Below are 22193 nucleotides of genomic sequence, written 5' to 3'. Positions count from 1 at the left end.
ATATCTTACAGAATTTTGTTCCATACAAACTATAAAGTGTAGCTGAGCAGATCAGTCAGCATGCATTTTTGTGCTGTAATCTGCATCTGCAACTGTTTATGTTCACTTATTAGGACTCTTCAGTGTTGGCATTCTATAAATCAGGCTGGTAGTTGTCAAGGACTGCACATGCAGCCTAGACTTTTATTGCTTTTGTTACTACCCCTTTGGACAGCGAATAAAATGTTCCTTGCAAGCCAGTCAATGCATTGGGATACTCAAAGCGCTGAAAATAATGTATGAGAAAGTAAAAAAATGCTGTTGGCTGCAAAGTCATGATGATTTAAAGTCTACAGAAGGGAACTAACTCCTTTATCTCTCAAGTTGCACCAAGGATTAATATGGGCCAGTAAGCACATTTCTGAAGGAATGATTCTGAAATTATTGGAAGTTTGTATTTATTTTTTTTTTATGATTTTCAAATAGGGAGTAGGTCAAGGTTGAACTATTTCAGATAACTGCTCTTTCTTTATTTGAAAACTCTGTGCAAAGTGAACGGAGCAGCAGAAGGTAAAACAAATCTGAACTTACTTGGGAAGTGTTAAAATACATATGAAAACCTGACAAGATTGTGTTTTAAAACCGGAATATTTCCTGCTAATCTGGAGTGCATTTTTTCCTTTCCTGTTGACAGAAAATGTCACCTATAACAAGTATATAAGTGATATAACCTCTTAGTCTTCTACAATAATTTTTTATAGTATCATTAATTCAATTATTTAGCATCTGAGTGCACTATGATAGTTTAATATTTCCTACAAAGATTATCAGAAGTTCTAATATTTGGACCTTGTGGTAGGAACATATTTTATCTGCATTGTGTTTGATTTTTTTGTTTTATAGGAGGGTGTCTTCAACTAATTTATCTGATTCTGAAAGAATTCCCAGAAATTATTAAAAATATGAAATTGAAAATTGCAAAAAAAGTGAATATAATATTTTATATCTATGCTGTAAGTAAAAATTTTGAATGTATGTGTTCTACTGAGCTAAGTATCATAAAAAGTGTAGTGGAATTTGGTTCTCCGAATGCTTGCATTCCTTTGAAAATCAGACATAGGAGTGTGCTGGCCTGCAGGGCACAGGTTTGCTACTGTCACAGCCCTTCTGTTGCTTCACACTGTGAAAGTCAGCAAAAGTGGAAAGGCTGCTGATAACCATGCTGAGTAAACTGCATAAAATCCCATGACTGCAGCTAGAATAAAGCGGAGTCCCAAATCTCCCGCTTTCTGTGTTTTGGGTGAATATGTCACATTGCAGCCAATATATATGTGAGGGCTGCATAGCCCATAAAAAGCATAACTGAGGTAGCTTCAACTGCAGAGCTTCTGTAGGCTTTATAGAAGACTAAAGATTCATATTTTAAATACCTCTAAGAACATAAACGAACGGAATATACAAGAAAATTTAACTATTTGGTAATGGACTTTTTAACTGATTTAGCCAAAACCAGTTAATCCATGATTATTTTTTAGATAAGAAATTGTTCATGCACATACCAGGAATACTTGACTGACTGAATTACCTGGTAAAGTTTTTTGTTACAGCATGTTAGAGGTCAGGAACTCTTTGAAGTTGTCCATGATGCATGTTCAATGGGACTTATCCTTTCTAACACAAATATTAGGTATAACTTGTTGTTTCCAAAACGTAATTTGGTCTTTTTATTCCAGGAAGTGTGTGCTAATGTGCGTATGGGGGGCATGTGGCTATGTCTATGAATATCTTTGAATTATCAAATGATGTATGCTTTGACTTTTATCAGTTTAATTTTGTTTTTCATAAAGAATGTGACAATTTCTTTTTAAGTGAGTATTTAATTTGGTTAATTGATTGCTGTCTATACTAATTGTGATTTGATCTGGTTTTGTTCTGTCTCCAAAGGAACCAAAATCTTGATAACCAACTCAAAGTGAAGCCAAGTTCTTTCACAAGTGACAAGGAGTAAGTCTTCAAAGCTTCTCAGGCCCTGCTTTTCTAAGGCAGTGAGTAGTCTGTAGCTATGAGAATGTCAGGAAAGGTAACGTTGCAAATCTGTGAAATGTTTATAGATTAATAAATAGCATTCCTTATACAGAATTATGAATATAGAAATACAGATTAATTAATGAATTAAGCTTCCATACATATCTGATATGGTTCTTGATAAAGAAAAATTTTAATATAGTTAGAGAAGGAGTGTTAAGCCGAATATTGTAGAGCTCATGGGTGATAAGTGTTGCTGCAATAGGGTGCAACGAAGCATTTCTGTCAGCAAGTGCAGTGATCCACAAAAACCAGCTTGAATTTATATTTCTGAAGAGCACATCTGTTCAGTGTGTTTCAAGTTAAGCTTCTTGTGGTCTTGTAAGCAGCTCTTAAACACAACAGAAAAGGAGAAGCTGCCAGGGTACTGTGCTAGTAAGAGCTATGCAATATCTGTTACCCCTTACACCAAAATTCTACAGATAACTAGCAAATTATAATTCACGGAGAATTCATTAGGATAGACTCCAAGGCTTCAAGACACTACTGAATTATAGGAGGCATCCAAAGTTTTAAGATTAATATGCCTATTATGGATTGAAGTGACCAAGTTATCAGAGAGCAAACTTAGCCTTTTGCTTTTGCTCCCTACTTCTACCTAAAAAGAATCAGAGATTTTTACATTAGCTAGAGTGCTTTTCATAGGTCATTCCATTCTTTAATTCACTGGACCATTTAATAATGATGATGGTGGTAATATTAACAACAACAATAATAAAAATCCTGAAGAAAAACTAGCCACTAGTTTGTGTTTATGAAATTAAAATAATGTTACCTTATATGTAAACTTTGTGAGTCTTTGGACAATTACATTTTCATTGTAAGTACAGACATAATCGATGCTTTAATGGTTAACTGTGATTACACACAGAGGTAATTTCTTGTCATTCCAGAAGCAAAAATATGTGGACATTAGGACATGATTTTAGGTGACAAGAAGCAGACATTTCTTACTTTAAACAAAACATAGATTTTTTTTTTTTTGTAAATTAATGATGTGAATGAGGATTAGGCTGCTTGGAACCTGTAATTTAATGCTAAGTTCTTTGAAAGTTCATGTTTATTCTTCACTATCTTCACTGGCAAAGAAAAATGTTACACTACAGCGCTGATTTGATTAAACAAAGCCTTTTTATTTTCTTGGGTATTCTAGATGATACTTTTTATTTAACGGTACAGAACTTTAATTTGCGAGTGGAAAATTGTAAACATTTTCTCATTATGGTCAATAACATAACTGTTTGCAGATTTTAAACATAAAGTTAACTAATAATTTACTTTTTTCCTTTTAAATGTGTGCCTAAATATATTTCTTTCTTTTATTACTCTTTACCTCTTCTCACATACAGACAATATTCTGACAGTTGTTTTTGTTTGTTGTTTCAGAGGAAAAGACCTTAAGGATTTTACTGAAATAAATACTGCTGATCAGAAAAATAAGAGGCAAGGATGTCATAATGTTTCCCTTATATATTTATAAAATATTGGTGGTTGGCTGGATATTAGAATTAATAGGTTCTGTTTTGTAAAACTCATTGCAGGAGCAAAAAATAATATTTTTATTTGATTTAAACCATAGAACTTTAAAAAATTCTTCATTAAATACAGGGTAGTAAATGTTAATAACTCAGTGTGGAAGAAAAAGGTTCTTTAAATTGAAGTTCTTTAAATTAAAAGTTCTTTAAATTAATGTGAAATGTTCTGTTAAACCAAAAATTGCCTTTTTTAAATATGGAAGAGGAATATCATTATCATAAATAAATAAGAAATTAATATTTTCCTTAGCATCATTATTCATTTGCATGTGAGAACCGATGTTGCCATTTTTTCCACTTAAAAAATTCCTCAATGGATAATATTATTATTTTTTATAACAGATAATTTACTATAAAATATTAACAAAATTATATTAATATATTGTGTGGGTGACATATATTGCTACATTAAAATAGAGATTGTATACAATCCTAGATAACAGCACTTGTGAGAGGAATCTGGGCTGGGTATAATGACAAACCAAAGAACGCAGTTTGGCAGCTATCTCCATAGCTCATAGTTCTGATTCCTGTACTGAATGAAATTATGCTATCATCGTGTTAAACTGATAGAGCTATAGTCAGTTCAGGAGGTGTAGGCAGGCCCTTCACCTGGCAACATAATGAGACAGAGCAGTCATAAATTGAAGTAAGAAAGGCCCAGGCTGGATATAAGGAGGACTGTGAAGCAGTGGCGCAGGTTGCTTAGAGAAGCTGTCTTGGACAGCAGGCCATCTCTGTCCTTGGAGGTTTTCTAAACCCAACTAGAAAGAGTCCTGAGCAGCCTGGTTTGATCTCAGAGCTGCCCCTGCTTCAAGCACGAGGTTGGACTAGATACCTCTTGACATCTCTGAATTCCAACCTGAATTATCCTACAATACTATAATGAACTTCGCATTTTTTAGTAGTTTGGAATAGTGTCACACTTGAGATAAACTAGAAAATACTGTAGTATAGTCTTAATTTTATATTTTTTTCTGTTCTGTAAAAATCATTAGAAAACTCAAATTTTTTATTTTTATTTGATTTAAACCATAGAATTTTAACTTTTTTAAATTCCTCATTAAATACAGGCTAGGAAACAGAAATAATTTATAAAAATTCAAATATTTAAATATTATTATGTATTAATAAATAATGAAATAATTATGATTATTTTATTAATATCTAATATATGACTAAATACAGACTTGCCTCATGATTAACTAAACACTTAGGATATTAAACAACTGTAATACATAGTGTAGTCAGAATTTCTTCTTTTGCATACAGTATTTCTCTTCTTCAACATAAATAAATAAACCCATTTAATGTTTGGCTTGAAACAAATAATTTAGCTAATTCAGAGGTCTTCCTCAGTTTCACAGAGGTGAGGCCCTTGGTGATCACACTGAATTGAAGTCTGCTAATGACGAAATTACAAAGCAGTGAGACTCAATTCACAGTTCTTCCTAAAATCTAGAGTCAATATCAAGAGTTGTAGCTGGGTTGTGTGGTACCAGAAAATGAGAACTCCTAAAGTGAGCAAGCAGAATTTGCATAACTTGAGTAAGATGTCTCCATTATTTCTAAAATACACCTGATTAACCAAATATAAGTTTAGCTGCATGTATTTTGATAATAAACCATGACTCAAACCTATAATCTCCTGCAGTGAATGACAATGCCTGATGGCAAGATCTTCATAGGTATATTTGTGCTTATCTAGATGCTTTGTGAATTCAGATATTAGCATCTCAAAGAAATATAAGTAAATGCATCCACAGATTAAAAGTTTCACTGCTACTAAGTTTCATTATTTGCAGAAAGAAAGATCCATTTTGGTCAGTTAAAGTGAAATTAGTATTATATTCTTAGGTACCATTCTGATGGTATCTTTTTGAGTCTCCATTTAGTTGTATTTCTAAATGAAAAGGAAGAACTTAGCTAGCTGTATACATAAGCAGTTTTGTTATTTTTAATATAAAATTTACTATTTATTCTATCAGTCCCGCTTGACAATCTGTCTGACCAGAGGAGCATATACTGAATATCTCTGGTGAATGAGTTTCTCTTGTAGTTCTGAAAGGGGGCCTGACAGATTAGGAGTCAGGCACAACACAGGGGGCTGCTTCATGCAGCATGCTGTGCATATAAAACAGCGATCAGCACTGAGCAAGTTCATTTAGCAAAGCTTCCGACCTTGGCAAGTTCACTGAAATAGATCAAGCTGCAGCCCAAACATCCAGAGTCAAGGCTGATAATCATCAAGTTGTTTCAGAATATAACTTTTGGCAGAACCAAACAAGAGCAGCCTTTGTCTGAGCTGCTTTGTAAAATCATCAAAAACATTATTAGCACTTACCCCTTAAACCCTATAATTTGTCTGACAAGATTTATTGTTATGTTTGGTTGCACGTCATGTTTGTGGCAGGGAAAACTGCAGGAGGCAACTTTCATAATTGTATTTTTGAAAATGACTCTACATATCTGTTTAGTTGGTCATTTCTAATAAAAACATAACTGTATTTCATATATATATATATAAATAAATTTGGAACTAAGATATAGTAAAACCAATAAAAAAAGTTACAGAATACTGCCAAGAAAATGGGCAGTGCTATCAACTACTCAGACATTATTGCATAGTTGACAACTGCAGTAAGCACTTTAAGGTAACCAGAGTTCGATTAAAGTTAGATGAAGTTTCTGATATGAATATATCTACCAGCATTAACTAGAAGACTTAAAATTATAGGTCACTGATTCCATTATTTTTCACAAGCAACAATTTAACCGCCATAAGACAAAGATAAATTTCTTTTACCTACTGTTTCTAGCTCAAGTTTCTACACTTATGGCTGTAAGTGTAACTGAAATTTGTGTAACTGAATATGATTTCTAAAAGGTGTTTGTTTTCTTATTGCATGGTTTCTCCTTTTTAGGATAACTGAGCAAGCATATGAAAATCCCCCAAGGGCTCTAAATAATCTCCCAGAAACAAACTACTACGGTGACAGCAAAAGGAAGACCAGGTACTGTGGACAATGTATTGAGAACCATTACACCTAAAGGGGCATTTCTTGACAAAAAAAAGAGAACCCATCTATACGAGATATTTCAGGGACATTTAGAAACTTTACCCTGGTCTCTGGAAAGATGCCAGCCCCTTTCCAAATTCTGCTTCTAAGATCCCATGCATGGTGGCCCACAGAGCATAGCTGTAGCACACAGAGTGGAGAGCATAAGACATAGCCTGTGTAGCTCTAGAGATGTAGCTGAGGCATGAAATTCAGGACAGCAGTTAAGCCAGAATTCTTATACTATCAAAGAGTAAAGACATTTCCTCCATGTTGGATACACCACACTCTCAGGGAGCTTATTTATTTCAGAGGCTGTAAGGAAAACATCACACTCAAGTGCCTGCTAAGTTCCTAAAAGTATATGGGATGAATCGGAACCCATGTATCATCTCTCATCCCAATTGCTGAAACTGTAATGTGGGCTTCTGATTTTTGACCAGGTACAAACTATTTTAAAAACCATTTCTCTTGCAAATACTCTTGCTCTGGGTGGATTCTGTCTCTACAAACACACACATTGCAAATCTGACTGAAAAATATGACGTAGGGATATTGCATAGACCTAACTAAAGACAAGGTCTGTTGGTAACAGGAAATCATTGGAATAAAGGAAATACATGTTTCTTCACAGTCAATATGCATTTTAAAGAATTATGACAACAAAAATATAATAAATAATTTTGAATAAAAGACCTTCTTCGATTAGAAAAACCACCCTTTGGTACCAACCCACCCATCTATGTGGATTAATTAAGTGTTAACATAAACAGGACTATTTAAAGTCCCATATGTAAGGCGTTGTATTGCTGTATAGTGGTCGTGAACTGCCTGAATCAAGGCTGATGGCCTGAAAAAGAGGGGAGAAATCTTCTACTGAGCCTTACTAACAAGTAAAATAGTCACAGTCTGGTACTTCATAGGAACCATGGCCAGTGTCTCAATCCTTAATCTTATGCACACCTAAGCCTTGGTGCGGGTGTGACTGAGCACAGCGTCTTTGCTCTCTCATTTTCTTACATTTGCTGTAGGAGTTGGAGTGTGTTTGAAATTTGTGTATTCTCTTACTTTTGCATGGTCTTTCAGGCCAACCCCATAAATTGGCTGAGAAAAAAAACAAAACTCCATACAGCAGAAAAAAAGAAACAGCATACAATTTTAAGACTTTAACTGAATATTCCACACAAAAAGTAATTAGAATTTTGCAGACATACAGCTTCTGAAATGTAATATTCTGATTATCTTTGAAAATTAAAATAGAGAACAATAATGCAAGAATGCAGGGCAAAGAATGCACTTCACAAAGCACGTTGACAAAATGTATACCCTGTACCTGAAGCTCTAATCATAATTTAATTCATGAAAGCTTATTAAATGAATGGTCTCTGGAGGTTTATGCAATAGGTTCTACAGAGTAGTTGAGTAGCTTGCGGTATAAACAAGTCACACCATAGGAAGTAAAGGAGTGGGTGATACGAACTGAAAGAAGGTACTTGATCAGATATGCAGTCTTAGGCTGCATTGTGACTCAGTTTTAACTTAGTGTCTTGTCAAGTGGTCAGATTATGCATTTACTTGAAAGGTTCTGAGTTTCCTCACACTTTCTGTTGGCAAGACTAGAAACTGATGCTTTAAAAATATTTTTGCTGTAGTTTCATAGGGTTTTTTTTATTACAGAGCAAAATTATTTTTTAGGATGTGGATGTGTATGTTTTTGTGTAATTCAACCATAGTACTCTAGCCAGTTATTAAAATTCAAGGGACACTTTGTCTACACAAGGACACCTGAGGAAAGCTTTCATCTCTATTCAATTCCTATAAGATAAACAGTGTTATTTTCAGGCAAGTTGCATGTAAATTGGCTGTATTATGGTGAGTGTGCAATGCACACGACTCACTTTGTCCTGATCTCAAACCTGATTTAACTAGATGGTTTGAAATGTCAACCTGACTCAGCACTAGATTCTGCAGCTAAATACAATGAGTTAAATGGAAGACTTGGTGGGAGGAAAAAAAAAGCTTAATCATGAAAAGCACAGACAGGCCCATGCTTTAGAGGAATAGAGAGGTCATATTCCTATGCCACTTTTCACTACAGCAAGAAACCTCAGGGACTTGCACCACCAATATATTCCACCTTGTGACAAGTGTTGTGCATGTGTCTAGCTTGGTTAGGGCAAAAACAGCCAGAAAAACTCCTTCAAAATGTGATCACTTAGCTTCAGTTCGCTTTCCTACTTATTGAGGTTACTTTCATCTTACCTGAAAGGTAAATGGAGCGCTGGGTGTTCCTTTGAGGAGGCACTTTCTCTGTGGTGAGAAAACCCAGGTTTGCTACATAACTGTTAAGTAGCAAGCACGTTGTTATGTTCTATGAAAGGTAAATAAAACAATTCTCATTTAAGCTTCTCAGCAATTGTGCAATTTTAATACATTTCTGGTATTGCATAAAAAGTAAGACATACACACGTTACAAAAGACAAGTATGCAGAAGTGTATCATCTGGGCTGTTTAACATATTACACATGCATGTTATCAGTCTGTTATACTTTCCCTGAAAAAGATACGTTCTGCGAATGCACATGATTATAAAAAATGGTTCCTAACATTGCTAAACATTATTCAAGAGTGATATGAAACATAATAATTACCATATACCTTATGAATTTCTGGAGGAATAGCATAATTAAATCAGTCCAGAAATGTTCAAAACATGTATGGAAAGATGACTTCAGCTGTTACATACATGCCCATCCCTTCCATGCAAACAAAACTGACAGTTAAGCAATTAGAACTGGGACAGTTACAAAGGAAGATTTAGCTTCCCTGATAGTTAAATTCAGTATATTCCTTCCTACTCTGATACAAGGGACTATACCATTACTGTAGTGAGCACAAATCTCACACTGAACGCCCTGTATTATAAAGACCCTGACTCTACTTCGAGGGAGGTATTGTACTTTTGTTTGGCTGTTTGGCAGCTCTTTGAGGACCAGTGAAAGAAGAGGGGGAAAAGGGGAAAAAAGCAGTGTGTCACCATTTCCTGAAATGTATCATTTAGGCTGGGAATCTCAGCACAGGCAAACCCAATCCTATCATGTAGATTTTGCTCAGTGGAATTATGGATTTAATTTTGAAATGTTGAAGAATCATTCAGCAACAGAACATGGTCTAAGGACACTATATTTCTAATTTGTGTTTCTTTGTTTTAATTTTATATATTATTATTGATGGCTGTGAAGAAGATAATATATCACCAAGTATGATGATTTTATATTTTTTTTACAAGCATTTTACATTAGTTTTATTTGCATATTATCATCAGTGTAGTGAAACCTTTAAAATAAAAAGTACTGTTTAGTAATTGCTATTCTTTCACTGATTCACAGCAAATCATCATATGGTACCTATGACAAAAATATAACTGGAAATACTATCAAAACTGTTTACTCTACTTCTGATCGGTGAGTACACATTAATAACATTGTAGAATACCAAAGGACAGAGACATTTTGCATAAGCATTCAAGTATTCAGACAAAAGAGAGCAGTGGAAGTCCCCATTAGGCTTGTCAGACAGCTTTTCATATGGAGCTCCCTTTCAGTGGGGTCACGTCATCAAATCATTACCATGGTTCATCAGCCTAATGTTATGTTAGCCTTGTCACAACTGACATTTTAAAATATCTATAGAAACAATAGCCAATGCCTTAAATGACAGGGTTGGCTTTGTGAGTCTGTAGGTTTCTACCTTGGGCAGCTTCTTATCCTGCAAAATTTCCTTCCTTTTCGGGGATGGTGTCTGTGATGACCAACTCTGTGTACAGATGTGGAAGAACAGCTTCACATGACAATGCTGTTAAAAACTCTGTGTTTTCACACCAGCTAAAATATAAGAAGGATATTTGCTCATCAGTAGTACCTTACCCCATAAAAAAAAAAAAAAGAATAAAATAAATGTATTTTCAGCTCAGATAATCTGCACAGTCCCACTACTTAGAAATAAAGATTTTTTTCTTTCTTTTCCAAAGTAAATATAAAAGACTCTGGGCATGACTAAATATTAGTACAGTGGTTTACTATTGAGTGAAAAGGAGCAAGCCCAGTTGATACGAGACACACCAAAAGTTGTATCTAGGGAAAGTACATATTGATGCCACATAAGAATGCAAAAAGAGGTGAGAAATTTTTTTAAACTATGATTGCTATGAATACCAGGTAGGCTGTTCTATGCATGTGTTCACTATAACTGCAATGAAGGTAGGATTTCTGCCTGTGTTTTCAGGCTCTTCTGCAACGTAGAAGACAGTTCTTTATCAGACTGATTGAATGACGGCAGTTTAAATTCAACTACCAATTTTCTTTTGTGATTAAATTGTTAAAATCATTATCCTCCACTTCATCCCCATTTAGTATACATGCTCCCAGACATTCAGCAGCTTAATACAGTCTCATTATTGTTTGAAATCATTCAGTTCACCAAAGAAGACCATTCTTTCTAGCAAGGTATTTTTTGCTAGTGGACTATTATGCTCAGCAATTTGCTCATCACAGGAGCATGTATATTACAGCTGTCAACTAGAATGGAAGGAACACACACATGATGTTTTTCCATTTATGGCCATTGTACAGTATACAAATGTCTTTCCCACCTAGTGCCCTAAGCTTATCAATTTTCTCCTTGAGATTTCAATAGTAGTTTTTTTTCTGACAGCTGATGTTGTATTATATACACAGGAGTATAATTGGAAAAGATATATGTACATACTGCAGGAAGCCCTTGGGCATAGATGCCAAAATGATCTTAGATGCCTTGCAAATTTGCTGTCATTCAACTTGCTTCAAGGTAAGAGGATTTCACCTGCTACTAAGAAATATAATTTGAATGTAATACCTGCATTACAGTACACAGGTAATAAGAGAATATTTAGGCCTTAGGCCTTCTCTACCTGGGAGAAGAGGAAGTCTTGCACCCTGGAGATGAAGATTAATGTAGGAAATACTAGTCTCTCTTACCCTACACAGTCTCTTCCTCTTTCTTTTCATCTCTCTCCCCCTCTTCCTCTACTTTCCCTCTCCCTGTCTATCCTTCTTTCTTGCAACCACAAGGAGGATAAAGGGTGCAGTGTAATGTACCCTGAATCTCCTACACATTTATAAGGTTTCAGCTGCACAGGCTTCTATCTGATTAATTATATCCTACTTACACTTTCTTCATATTGTAAAATTTTATTCTGTTTTTCTTTTTGTGAAGCTTTGTAGATGTCCTTGATTAAGGACAACTATGGCTTGTGCAGAAGCCACACTCAAAGGCATCAGATCAGTAAAAGGTATTTAAGGCAGAGGTAAAATCATTTTACCCACTGGGATCAAAGATTTGGTTAAAATTTGGGTCTTACAGATAGTTTCTGCTGTAGGATAAAATACTGATGAAAATGGATATGCCTTCTCGTTCTATTACAAATTATGTTTGGTTTCTTTTTTTTTTTTCCTATTTCCAGTAAGATTGAAAGCACAGAAAAAATTTTGCTTGTCATTCCAAAGCTTAAGTCTCAGCCTAAAGGTCACTCTTAAACTTTTCACAGGGTATGCCTATCAGTGCTCAGCCCTCTAGTCTGTTTTCCTTCAGCTTCATTTGTCTTAATTCTGCTTGCATCTCAGCACAGTTTGTTGTTCTACCAAACAATACTCTCAAAATCACACATTAGTGTAGCTCATTTTTCTGTCCAGCTTGCATATACTTCTGCTTCTGACAGCAGTTCTTCTACCTAGTTATTGCACAAAAAGTAACCCAAAGCAGAATACAGCAGTAAGGCTATACTTAACATGTATGAAGTTACATATGTTTTTTGTCTCATATGGACTTTCTAAGCCCTGTGAGCAGTAGAAATGCAATTTCTTCCACGTAAATCACTATGTAATACCTTCTCCATACTCCTACTGCAAGTAAATACAAGCTCTGGTTTGCTTCTATTCTTTTTGGATAGATCAACCCACATAAAGAGGAATAGGCTTTTCACACAGCTAGGAGTGCTAACATCCTAGACTGGTATTGGCCAAATTATCTGTTAAATATATAATCTTAACTTTTAAATTATATCCTTTTTGCTACCTATTCTCAAGTGGGGACATTTATGGTCAGCAAAATTCAGCTTAGTTTTATGTAACTACACATTTATGAAAGCATTGGCAAAAAAATTAAACAGCTAATGTAGGTCTGTGGTTCATGCTTGTAGTTATGTATTTAACTAAGTAGTGCAATTTCCTATCATTAATATTCATTTAGCTCTTTACAAATACCTTGTATCCATTAGAGATCTCTGTGTAGCTGGCAGCAGCATGAGGTCTTTGTTTCCTTGTAAAGGTAATTATAGAATCATAGAATCATAGAATGGTTAGGGTAGGGAAGGGCCTTAAGATTACCTAGTTCCAAACCCCTGCCTTGGCCAGAGACACCTCCCACTAGAACAGGTTGCTCAAGACTCTGTCCAACCTGGCCTTGAAGTTCAGTGAGTAAATAGTCCAGATTGTAGGTTTTTTTCTGTATAAAAATGCTAGCTAATTTTAGTGATCAATGCTTTGAAAACATGACCATCCTTTTGCTGATTTATACGAGGGAACATAAAACTAGTGAAGGTAGCAGACTATTTTAATAGTACCTTAATATTAACAGCTTGTGTAGAAAAGATATAGAAAAAAAGCAATATGGTAAAACATAAAAAAACAAGTTGCTTAGTATTTTCATATGTTATGCTAATCAATGCAGAGTGCTCAGCTGAAATTTCATACTAGCCCTAGTGAGCACATGTAATCTAAGGCAATTGCATATTGTCTGGATCCTTGATCTAATCCCACTGTCTTTAAGTCCATGGTGTTGACATCATTCAGTTTCTTTATTTGTTTAGCTGCTAAAGGATGTTCTGGGTAAGGCTTTTAATCTTTAATTTTAATAAAGATTTTTAGTCCAAATTTATCTGAATAGACAGCCATTATGAAAATTATGGGAAGTCTCTGGTTTTCACTTATCAGAGGATAAAATATCCAAAAAACCCTGAATTTGTTATTCTTTCATTAGACTGCAAAAAATGGATGGTGTTAAGATTCTTGTTTATAAATCAAATTACTTTGCTCCTTGGTCCACTGTAGGCTTTCCTTGTGATCTTGGGAAGTCAACCTCTGTGCATATCTGTGTATTTTCATATGTGAAACATAGCCAATGCTTCTGTATCTCAAAAATTATCTTTGTGAGACATTTGTGAAAGCAGTGTCCAGATTCTGCAATAACGGGGGAGACAGTTAATGATTAAGATACAGTATAAAATACTTTTAAAGGTTTAGGTTCTCTAAGATGTACTCTGAATTGGATTAAGCCTGATCATGCTTCCTTTACTCAGTGAACAAACAAAAGGATCTCAAAAGGGTGATTCATTTTATTTTAGAATAAATCTCTAAACTAAGACAGAAAGAGTATACTTGGAAATGTCTGGGGGAAGGAATGGGTTTTCAAGTATAATGAGAACCTAGGGAACCAGTTGAGACTTAGGTTTCTGATTTTTAGATATCAAAAGGTGAGATATTCATATGTATAATTGACTTTATTAAAACTGCTCTTTCAGAGGTCAGATTAGCTGATGATGCAGTACTCATAACCCTTATTCTGGTCTGTGGTTGCTTACTTCCTAAAAGATAGCATGCAGGGAACGAATATTAGAGGATTCATTTTAATTTTTTTTTGTTACTTTTCCTTGTGTGTCAAAGTGTGAAGTATGTAAAAGACCACTGGAAGATCTGAGAGCAGGAGACAGCATTTGGATTTACAGACAAACTGTGCATTGTGAGCCTTGCTATTCCAAAGTTAAAGGTAAGATGCAAGATGTATTGTACTGAACATAGAACAAGAGTGTAGAGAAATTCATTCAAATAACTTCAATATATTACCACACAGCTGTTGCTTTTGCTCATTTCTGTTCACTTAAACCTTTTCAAAGTATTTCATTCAGTAAGACAGAGTTAGGATAATATCCAACAGCAGGTTCTAGACATAATAGTTATTTGGTACTTGTGAGGAAAATCTCTTTAGGTCTCATTGAAATCTGTAGAGTCCTGCCTCTGCTGTCAATGGAGACACCTACAGTGAGTCAATGACATCTTACCCAGGAAGTGACAAGAATAAATTGCAAGGCCACCTGAGAACCAGATTGTTCTACTGAAACAAATAAACCAGGGTTCAGAGGTATTTTCACCTAATGTAGTCATTGCGAACAACAAAGAGAAGATACAAAATCTATTAAATCATAATGAAAATAATCTACTGTGAGTACCATTCTTACTTTTGTGAGGAGCATAGTGAGTAAACAAATGTGCAAGCCACTGAAGAATGAAGCTTTTGTTTTATGAATTATTCTAGAAGTTGCTAGATTTTAAGTCTTCTCTATTCATGGTATTTATTAATTCATAACGCTAAAAATCAGTACCTCTGTACCAAATAAAGACAAATGGAAATGTAGATGAAATGCTCTGATAAGGTGGTGCTCACCAATGTACTTCTGAGATATGCTCATACTAACTAAAATTAATGAATTTGTTTTGTTAAAATACTTTGTGTTACTATGCCATTGCAAAATTTGATGGAAAGAGTGAATTTTACAATTTATCCAATTATAAAATTAATAAGGTATTTTGACAGTTATTAAACTGTAGGCAGACAGACCAAGTATCTATATGTTAAGCTTTATAAAGTAACATACCCCATTTCGGCAAATGACAAGGTGGGACTTCAGTAGATTTTATAAATAAAAAATAAATAAATAGATCTAGTTTCCTTGTGTGACACTTAGAGAATACTGATTTGCTGGCATTTCTGATCAATCTTTTCTCTTTTGCAGAAAAGTGGATTTACTAATTTGACATACAGCGTGATAAAGAAGTTCCACTAGTGTTTAGTTAAGTGTATTGCCCTGTTAATTCAAACCACTATGGAAAATGATTATTTTTTACTGCTAGGAACAAATACTTCAAATGCAGTCCCACTGCATGGTTCCCAAAGGAATTAAGTGCTTGAGAATCTGGGTGCTTTCTAATACATACATTCCAGGAAGCAAAACAAGATATTGTTCAGTATATTTATCAGATTTGTGAAACTACATGGAAAACTAAAGATAGTTTATTAAAATTTTCTGAATGGCAGGATATACTTACATGTATGTTTTGAAGGGGCTGTATTCTTTTTACTGAAAACACATCTCCTCAAAGACCTGTTACCTTTATATAGCATGAATAGGATTAATCTCATCAAAGATTAATCAGTTAGAAGTCAGCTATTCAGTTTAAACCACTGTTTTAATACAGAGTGAGGTGGGTTCACTCTGTGCCTTTCAGGAGAGACATCAGTCTGCAGAGGAAAATTATTCCCAACTAACTTAAATGATAAATTTAAGATGGAACAAATCATCTTTGGAAAATGCATCTCTGTTACTGCAGAGGAATTCTAGACAAAAAATGCTAGAGGATTTCAATTAGAAGTAACCCACCCCATGTCTGTAATTCTGGTAACTATTGTACACCCCCTTTTTTTTTAAAGAAGTGCACACTTAGTAGCTGCCATGAAATCGTGAAATACATACTCTGCATGCCACTATGTTGTATTTATCTTTCCTACCTTATTAAGCGGAATATCTAAACACCTTAGATGGATTCATCTCACTTAAACATCTATACTGCAGACATTGAAGTTTACTTGTTCTATTCTGTCTTTATACTCATATAGAGAAGTAGACATTTTTAGGAAGTGATTCAATTGGTCAGATTGCAAACATCTACTTTACCGTGATGTTAACCATGCTCTGAATGTATGTTTTACTTTCCATGGTTTGCAATGGAACCTGGAGTGAATAGCTCAAATTTCTAGACATTTACATTAGGCCAGTTAAACTCCTTCCTTTGAGACTACAGTGAAAGCATTGTTTTTTTCCTTTTGAAGAGAATATCTTCATTAAGGTACAGAAACTGGAAGAAGAGCTCGTCCTCTGTTATAATGTTTCCACAACACTCAGTAATTACCTATTTGTTTAAAATAATAAATAATTCAGTCATTTCCTAGACAAACAAAGGTGTTGACTACTAGTCTGTGCCATGAGATGTTTCAGATCATGGTTATTCAGAACTGACTTTCACCACCTACATCTCAAAAGGACTTATTGGATATGACCATGACAGACCTAGAGCGCTCGGAGGCTCCTGGACCTTAGCAAAAGCTTAGAAGGGCAAAAAGTGCCGAAGCCATAGATTAATATTAGGCTGCTGAATGGCTGCCTCAGACAAAATTCCTCTCCTCATCTGCACATTCAGTAGTGGAGACAGGAGGTATGGATGTCTGTGTAATTTATACAATTGGGTCTGCAGCTGAATAATGATGTAATCTGTCTTGCCTGGCTTGAAGGATGCTCAGACTGATATGTAAAGGACCCGTGAAACAGTAGATAGTTTGTTTTGTTAATTTTATTAAAATTTCTTATTAATTAATGGCAGTAGCTTTAATAAACCTGTTATTATAGATTTTTTTCTGGTGTGTGTCTCTTGCTGATGGCATATTCTAGTTAAACTATACTTGTTATTACCCTGTGCTTCACCAGGAAACGAGACTTGCAAAACGGGTGGAGAAAAGTAGTGGTGAAATTTTAATGTTGGGGTCAGAGATTTGGTCCTGTTCAGCGGCCAACATTTATTGCTAAGGCTGTTACAGTGAAAGAAGTTAGATGTTCATTTGAGCCAGCTCATTAGAATCCAGGACTTCCTAGCATTTTAGAGGATTAGAGATTTCAGTTCATTCCACTAGAGACCAGGAGCAAAGTCTGTATCCAAAAATCTGCTACTTAAATGATCACAGAGAGAGAAGCTGCAATAAGAAACAATAAATAATAATTCCATGCTTGTTAATTCATACTTGCTGAACAACCCTGGTAATTTTGCCATGTGTTTTTTTGTTATTTTTTATTATATGTTGTAAGTTTGCTGAAAAGAAACACCGGGTTTGTGATGCTTCATATTTACCATATAAAAGCCAGCATGGCAGTAGTCATTAAAAAAAAATCATATTAACATCTCAATACCAATGTATCAAAACTGAATTGTTTTTTTGTCCTTTTTGCATATCATTAGCATGTGGTGTTTTATTTCTCTTTGACTAGTGCTTCCATGAAACAATCCAAATGAACAGTTTGCTGGCAGCTGTTTTAATGAACGTGTTATCTTCAATAATGCATTAAATTAGACTGAAAAGCTCTATTGAGAGATGATGTACTAAATTATGTGGGGGTTTTTGATTCATCAGGCCCATTTTTTCAGCGTGTAATGGATACTTTATCTTACAAAGCTGGGGCATAGCTCTACAGGGGGCAGAATCAAGCAATAAGAGGAAAGGAGTGAAATAATGCATGTAATATATATTGATGTATTTAAATATGTAGATTACTTCAAAGCTACTGATACAACCTTTTTCTCTTAAAACAAGCATCTCTCTGAGTTTGACAAGACATGCTCTCTGTTACTTTGTAGAGCCCCCTTAGCTATGCTTGTAAAGAGCTGGTCAGCATCAAAGAGGCCTTCAGAGGTCAGCTCTATTCCCCACTCCTTGCTATGGAGATGTGTGCTGCATTGGGATTGTTTCATGTGTTTAGTTTATTTACTCAGAAATCTGCTATTCCAGTTGCTTTCCTTGATACTTTAACATAATCCTGTTGTTTAGGATGAAAAGTATCCACTTTCCTGGTTGGTTTTGCTTTCTGATTGTACTTGCATGTCGCTCATTGTAGCTACTCTGTTACACTGAGAGGTGTTTTTAGCTTCCAGTCAAGTTGGTGTCAGACTACAAGGGAGAAATGTAGCTTCCTTTTTTTTTCCATCTGCTGCACCAAACCCCCTCATTTTTCTTCAAGCAGTGTAACAGTAGAGATATTCTTCATTCCATAAAGACAAAGGATAAAGACACTAAATACTCAGGTAGTTTTGATACTTAGGTAGTGCCCAAATCTGAAACTGTTGACCAAAATAGCTCTGTTTAGCTGGTTAACGGATGCAGAATCACTGAGGTCCTCAACCCATTTTTCCTTCTTTTACTTCAAAGGCCCACTGTCCTGTTTTCTGTTTTGCTTGATCTAAGCAATGCAGCTCTAATCTCCTGCATCAGTAAAACTGGGACTTAGAAACATTCCTTGCATTTCAGGGAGAATAGCCTGCAGATATTCTCAAAATGTGTTTGGCACACAGCGCCGAGATCCAACCTCCACAAAAATCTCCTGCTAATTACTGCTTTTTAAAATCAGGGAGGTGCTGTTTTCCTCTTTGAACAGATTACTGGCCCAGAAAGTGGAAGGATCAAGTTCAATTTCTCCCCCATCTTACCTCTGTTTTAACCAAGTCATGTAACACAGTGGAACAGGCTAGTGTATGGAACTAAACCAGGCGTTGTTGCCATGTTCCCTGATATGGGTGGAGGGTGGAACCTTATGGCCCATGGCCTGCAGGATAGCTGCATTGCCTACACAATCACTAGCTGCCTACTGACCCCTCAGGAATGACTGCTGAATAGAAAATGTAGAGACAGTCCTGGGAGCAGAGACCAGATCCTGGAATTTCTCCATCTCATCTAAGTGGTCTAATTCATAATTAAAAGCAGTCTGAATGATCCTCTGTTTATCTCTGCTAATGTGTTCCTTTCTAGCAACGTTAGAGGAGTTGTCTGCACTCAGATTTGGATAGTGTAGGATGCTAAGAGAGTGGAAGTGTTGGGGTTTTCATCCGAGATTACTAGAAATGTCTTAATATGATCACTTCTAAGCTTTAATATCCTATTTGCCTTTCCAGTATCTGAGCTGTTTTGGAAAGGAACAAACTCCTTGTTTGTGCAGCACCCAGCACAGCAGTGGCCTCTGGGTGGTACTGCTGCACCTGCGTAAATGGCTCAAGAAAAAATCAGATTTCATTCCCTTTCCAAGAAAGCTACTTGTAAACGTATTATTCTTCATGGAGTTCTTATAATTGTGTCAGTTATAAATTGACAGCTATAATCTCACAGCCTGTGCCAAGACTTAAAATTGGTTGGTTTTGCCCTGTTAGAGTCAATATATGAGCACGATCATGCCAAAAGCACTTGTCTGAGACTTGGCATTGCTGTGCAGTCATCAGACATCTGTTTAGGAAGCTTAGACAGCTATTGTGGTGAGAACAATGTGCAGCCAACATTTTAAAACTACCTACTCAGGAAAACAACGTAAGAAAAAAAAAAAAAAGAGAAAAAAGGAAAAAAGAAGAAAGAAAAAAAGAAACAATCACTTCTGGAAAGAAAGGGCAAAGCTTTTTCTGGCATTCAAGCCTTTTTTCCAAATGGTGGTAGGGGAGTGGGTGTGGAAATAGTGTTCACATGTCAAAATACCCAAAAGAAGCAGAAAAAGGAGAAATGATTAAGGTGAAAACATTATGCAAAGAAGCCAATTAAGGACAAGTAGAATCAGTGATTTTGAAAACTGGGGATAGGAATTTAAAACATAATAGTGTGGCCATAAATAATGGTGCCATTGAAATTAATAGCCAAACTTAACTGTAAGATGAATATTCCAGAAAATGTTGGTCTACTTTCATATTTTCTAGCTCCTCTAGGGAGTTTCCATGCCTGGAACTTTGAATTAGATTATCTCCATATGTAGTTCAAATCTCGGAATTAAGAATGAGAACCCCATTTACCATACTTGTAGCATTTTGATTGCATATTAAAAATACTATTGTTTGGAAAATCTATAGAATTGTATGATTGATAATGCATCTGAACATTGGTCTTATCTGTTTATATAATTGATAATGCATTTGAGCATTGCTTTTATAAATTTACCAAAGTAACATGTAAGTAGAAGAAACAGAAAAGCCTTTTGTAGCAAAATACCGGTTTTCTTACCACAAAATTCTCAGTGGGAGCAGGTGTACCAGTTTTGACATGAATTACATCTGTGGAAAGCTAAAGGAGGAAAGCAGGGAAGGAAGCAGTATCTTTTCTGCCTCTTCTCATCTAGTGTGAAACATCTCATACACTCAGAGAAGAGAACTCTGATTTCTAATTTTTAACTCAGAGATCACCATGACTCTTTAAAAACTTCCCCTCCTTCTAATTCAGAATCGGGATCTTCTCAGCAGGAACATAAATGAAACAGGGGAGTGGAGACAGAAGGGACATTGCTTCCCATAACGGAACTGGAACACAAGGAAAAGATCTAGATAAGAAGAATATTTAGTAATACCACAATTCATACACCCTTCATCAATCTGGAGAGTGTACTCAATAAATGCCTTTGCTGCACCACATTTCTTCTACTTACAGATTGTCCCAGAAAGGGCTGATTATAAAGCAGCTCTCCCCCAGCCTTGGAGGTGTGTCTGGCACTGACTGTACATCTCCACAATGAACAAAAGGGACCCAGGGGTGGAAAGATTGATAGATCCACCACTACCTGCATCCAGGAGACCTCGCATGGCAAGAGGAATGGCAAAGGTTTTTATGCTGATCTCATGATCTGTGACAGGAAAGATTTCAAGTCTTCTGCCCATTACACAGTATATGGAAGAGAGGGTCTGGAAAACAAGTTTAGATTTAGGTTTTCTAACTGTAACTAAATTCCTTTCTAAGTATCTTTGGCATTTATTGGATCTTTTCTGATTGAGTGTATGACTGAACGTGATTGTGCAAGGACAGGTTTTTGAATGATAGGTTAGTTTTTAGATCCTCTGATGGGAAAAGCAAATCATAAATTACACGGGCATTTCTGGGTATTCAGCAAAGATTTTTGTTTGCTCAAACTGAACTTGGATAAAAGTTCAGGTACTTATTTTTTGAAATCATTCCCTATGTGGAAATGTAGCACAACCACTTTGACACAAGAAAAACCTCCCAAGCAACTGTGAACTTTCCATGCTTTTTTGACATGGTAGCAGTACTGCTCAGATGCGCCTTCACAAAAACCACATTTACCGCTGGACTGAGGGGGGGTTGTAATATTCATTTTTTCACTAAATATCTCATATAACCAATGCTAAGAATCTGGCTGCTTTTTAACATGGTAACTTCTAAACCATTTTACATTTACCATAAGGCATTCAGCCTGGCCTGTACTTACTAAAATTTTGCAAACAATAAAAATCAGTTAGTTATCTATATGATGGAGTTGCAAATGGAAAGTAATTTGGATAGTAACAATAGCAATTTTTTCCCACTATGTTGCAAAGCTGCTGAATTTTCTGAGCCTGCTTCTCCAAGCACATGCAGCCAGAAGATTAAAAAAAAAAAAAAAAAAGGAAAGAAAAAAGATCAGAATTTGTTGAACCCTCCAGTATAATCATGTCAGCCTGAAATAAGGCATTTTTCCTGTGTCAACTGCCACTGTTCCCTGGAGACAAATCAAGCTGAAATCTGGATTCCTGGCAAAATGTGTGTCATGGATTTTTAGCCTCCTGGAGAGAAGCTGCTATTTCAAAACCTTTAACATTAACAGCTC

The 22193-nt window shown here is 35.6% G+C and overlaps 1 protein-coding gene across 1 annotated transcript in view; it reads left to right on the top strand.

The window, feature by feature from the left end:
• SCEL (sciellin) overlaps window positions 1-16228 on the top strand; it is a 47155-nt gene extending 30927 nt beyond the window's left edge. The window contains exons 11-17 of the mRNA XM_061367709.1: window positions 1924-1983; window positions 3451-3507; window positions 6524-6613; window positions 10048-10122; window positions 11395-11503; window positions 14416-14518; window positions 15543-16228. Of these exons, the coding sequence (XP_061223693.1) occupies window positions 1924-1983; window positions 3451-3507; window positions 6524-6613; window positions 10048-10122; window positions 11395-11503; window positions 14416-14518; window positions 15543-15559 (511 nt within the window). The 3' untranslated portion in view covers window positions 15560-16228. The remainder of the gene's footprint in view (window positions 1-1923; window positions 1984-3450; window positions 3508-6523; window positions 6614-10047; window positions 10123-11394; window positions 11504-14415; window positions 14519-15542) is intronic.
• Window positions 16229-22193: the final 5965 nt, after the last annotated feature.

Source organism: Neopsephotus bourkii, unplaced genomic scaffold (genome assembly GCF_033783945.1).
Source record: "Neopsephotus bourkii isolate Nb327-2 ecotype Australia unplaced genomic scaffold, CSIRO-AGI_Nbou_v1 NB_1394, whole genome shotgun sequence".
Taxonomy (NCBI): domain Eukaryota; kingdom Metazoa; phylum Chordata; class Aves; order Psittaciformes; family Psittacidae; genus Neopsephotus; species Neopsephotus bourkii.
This window is presented reverse-complemented; position numbering and strand designations above follow the sequence as displayed.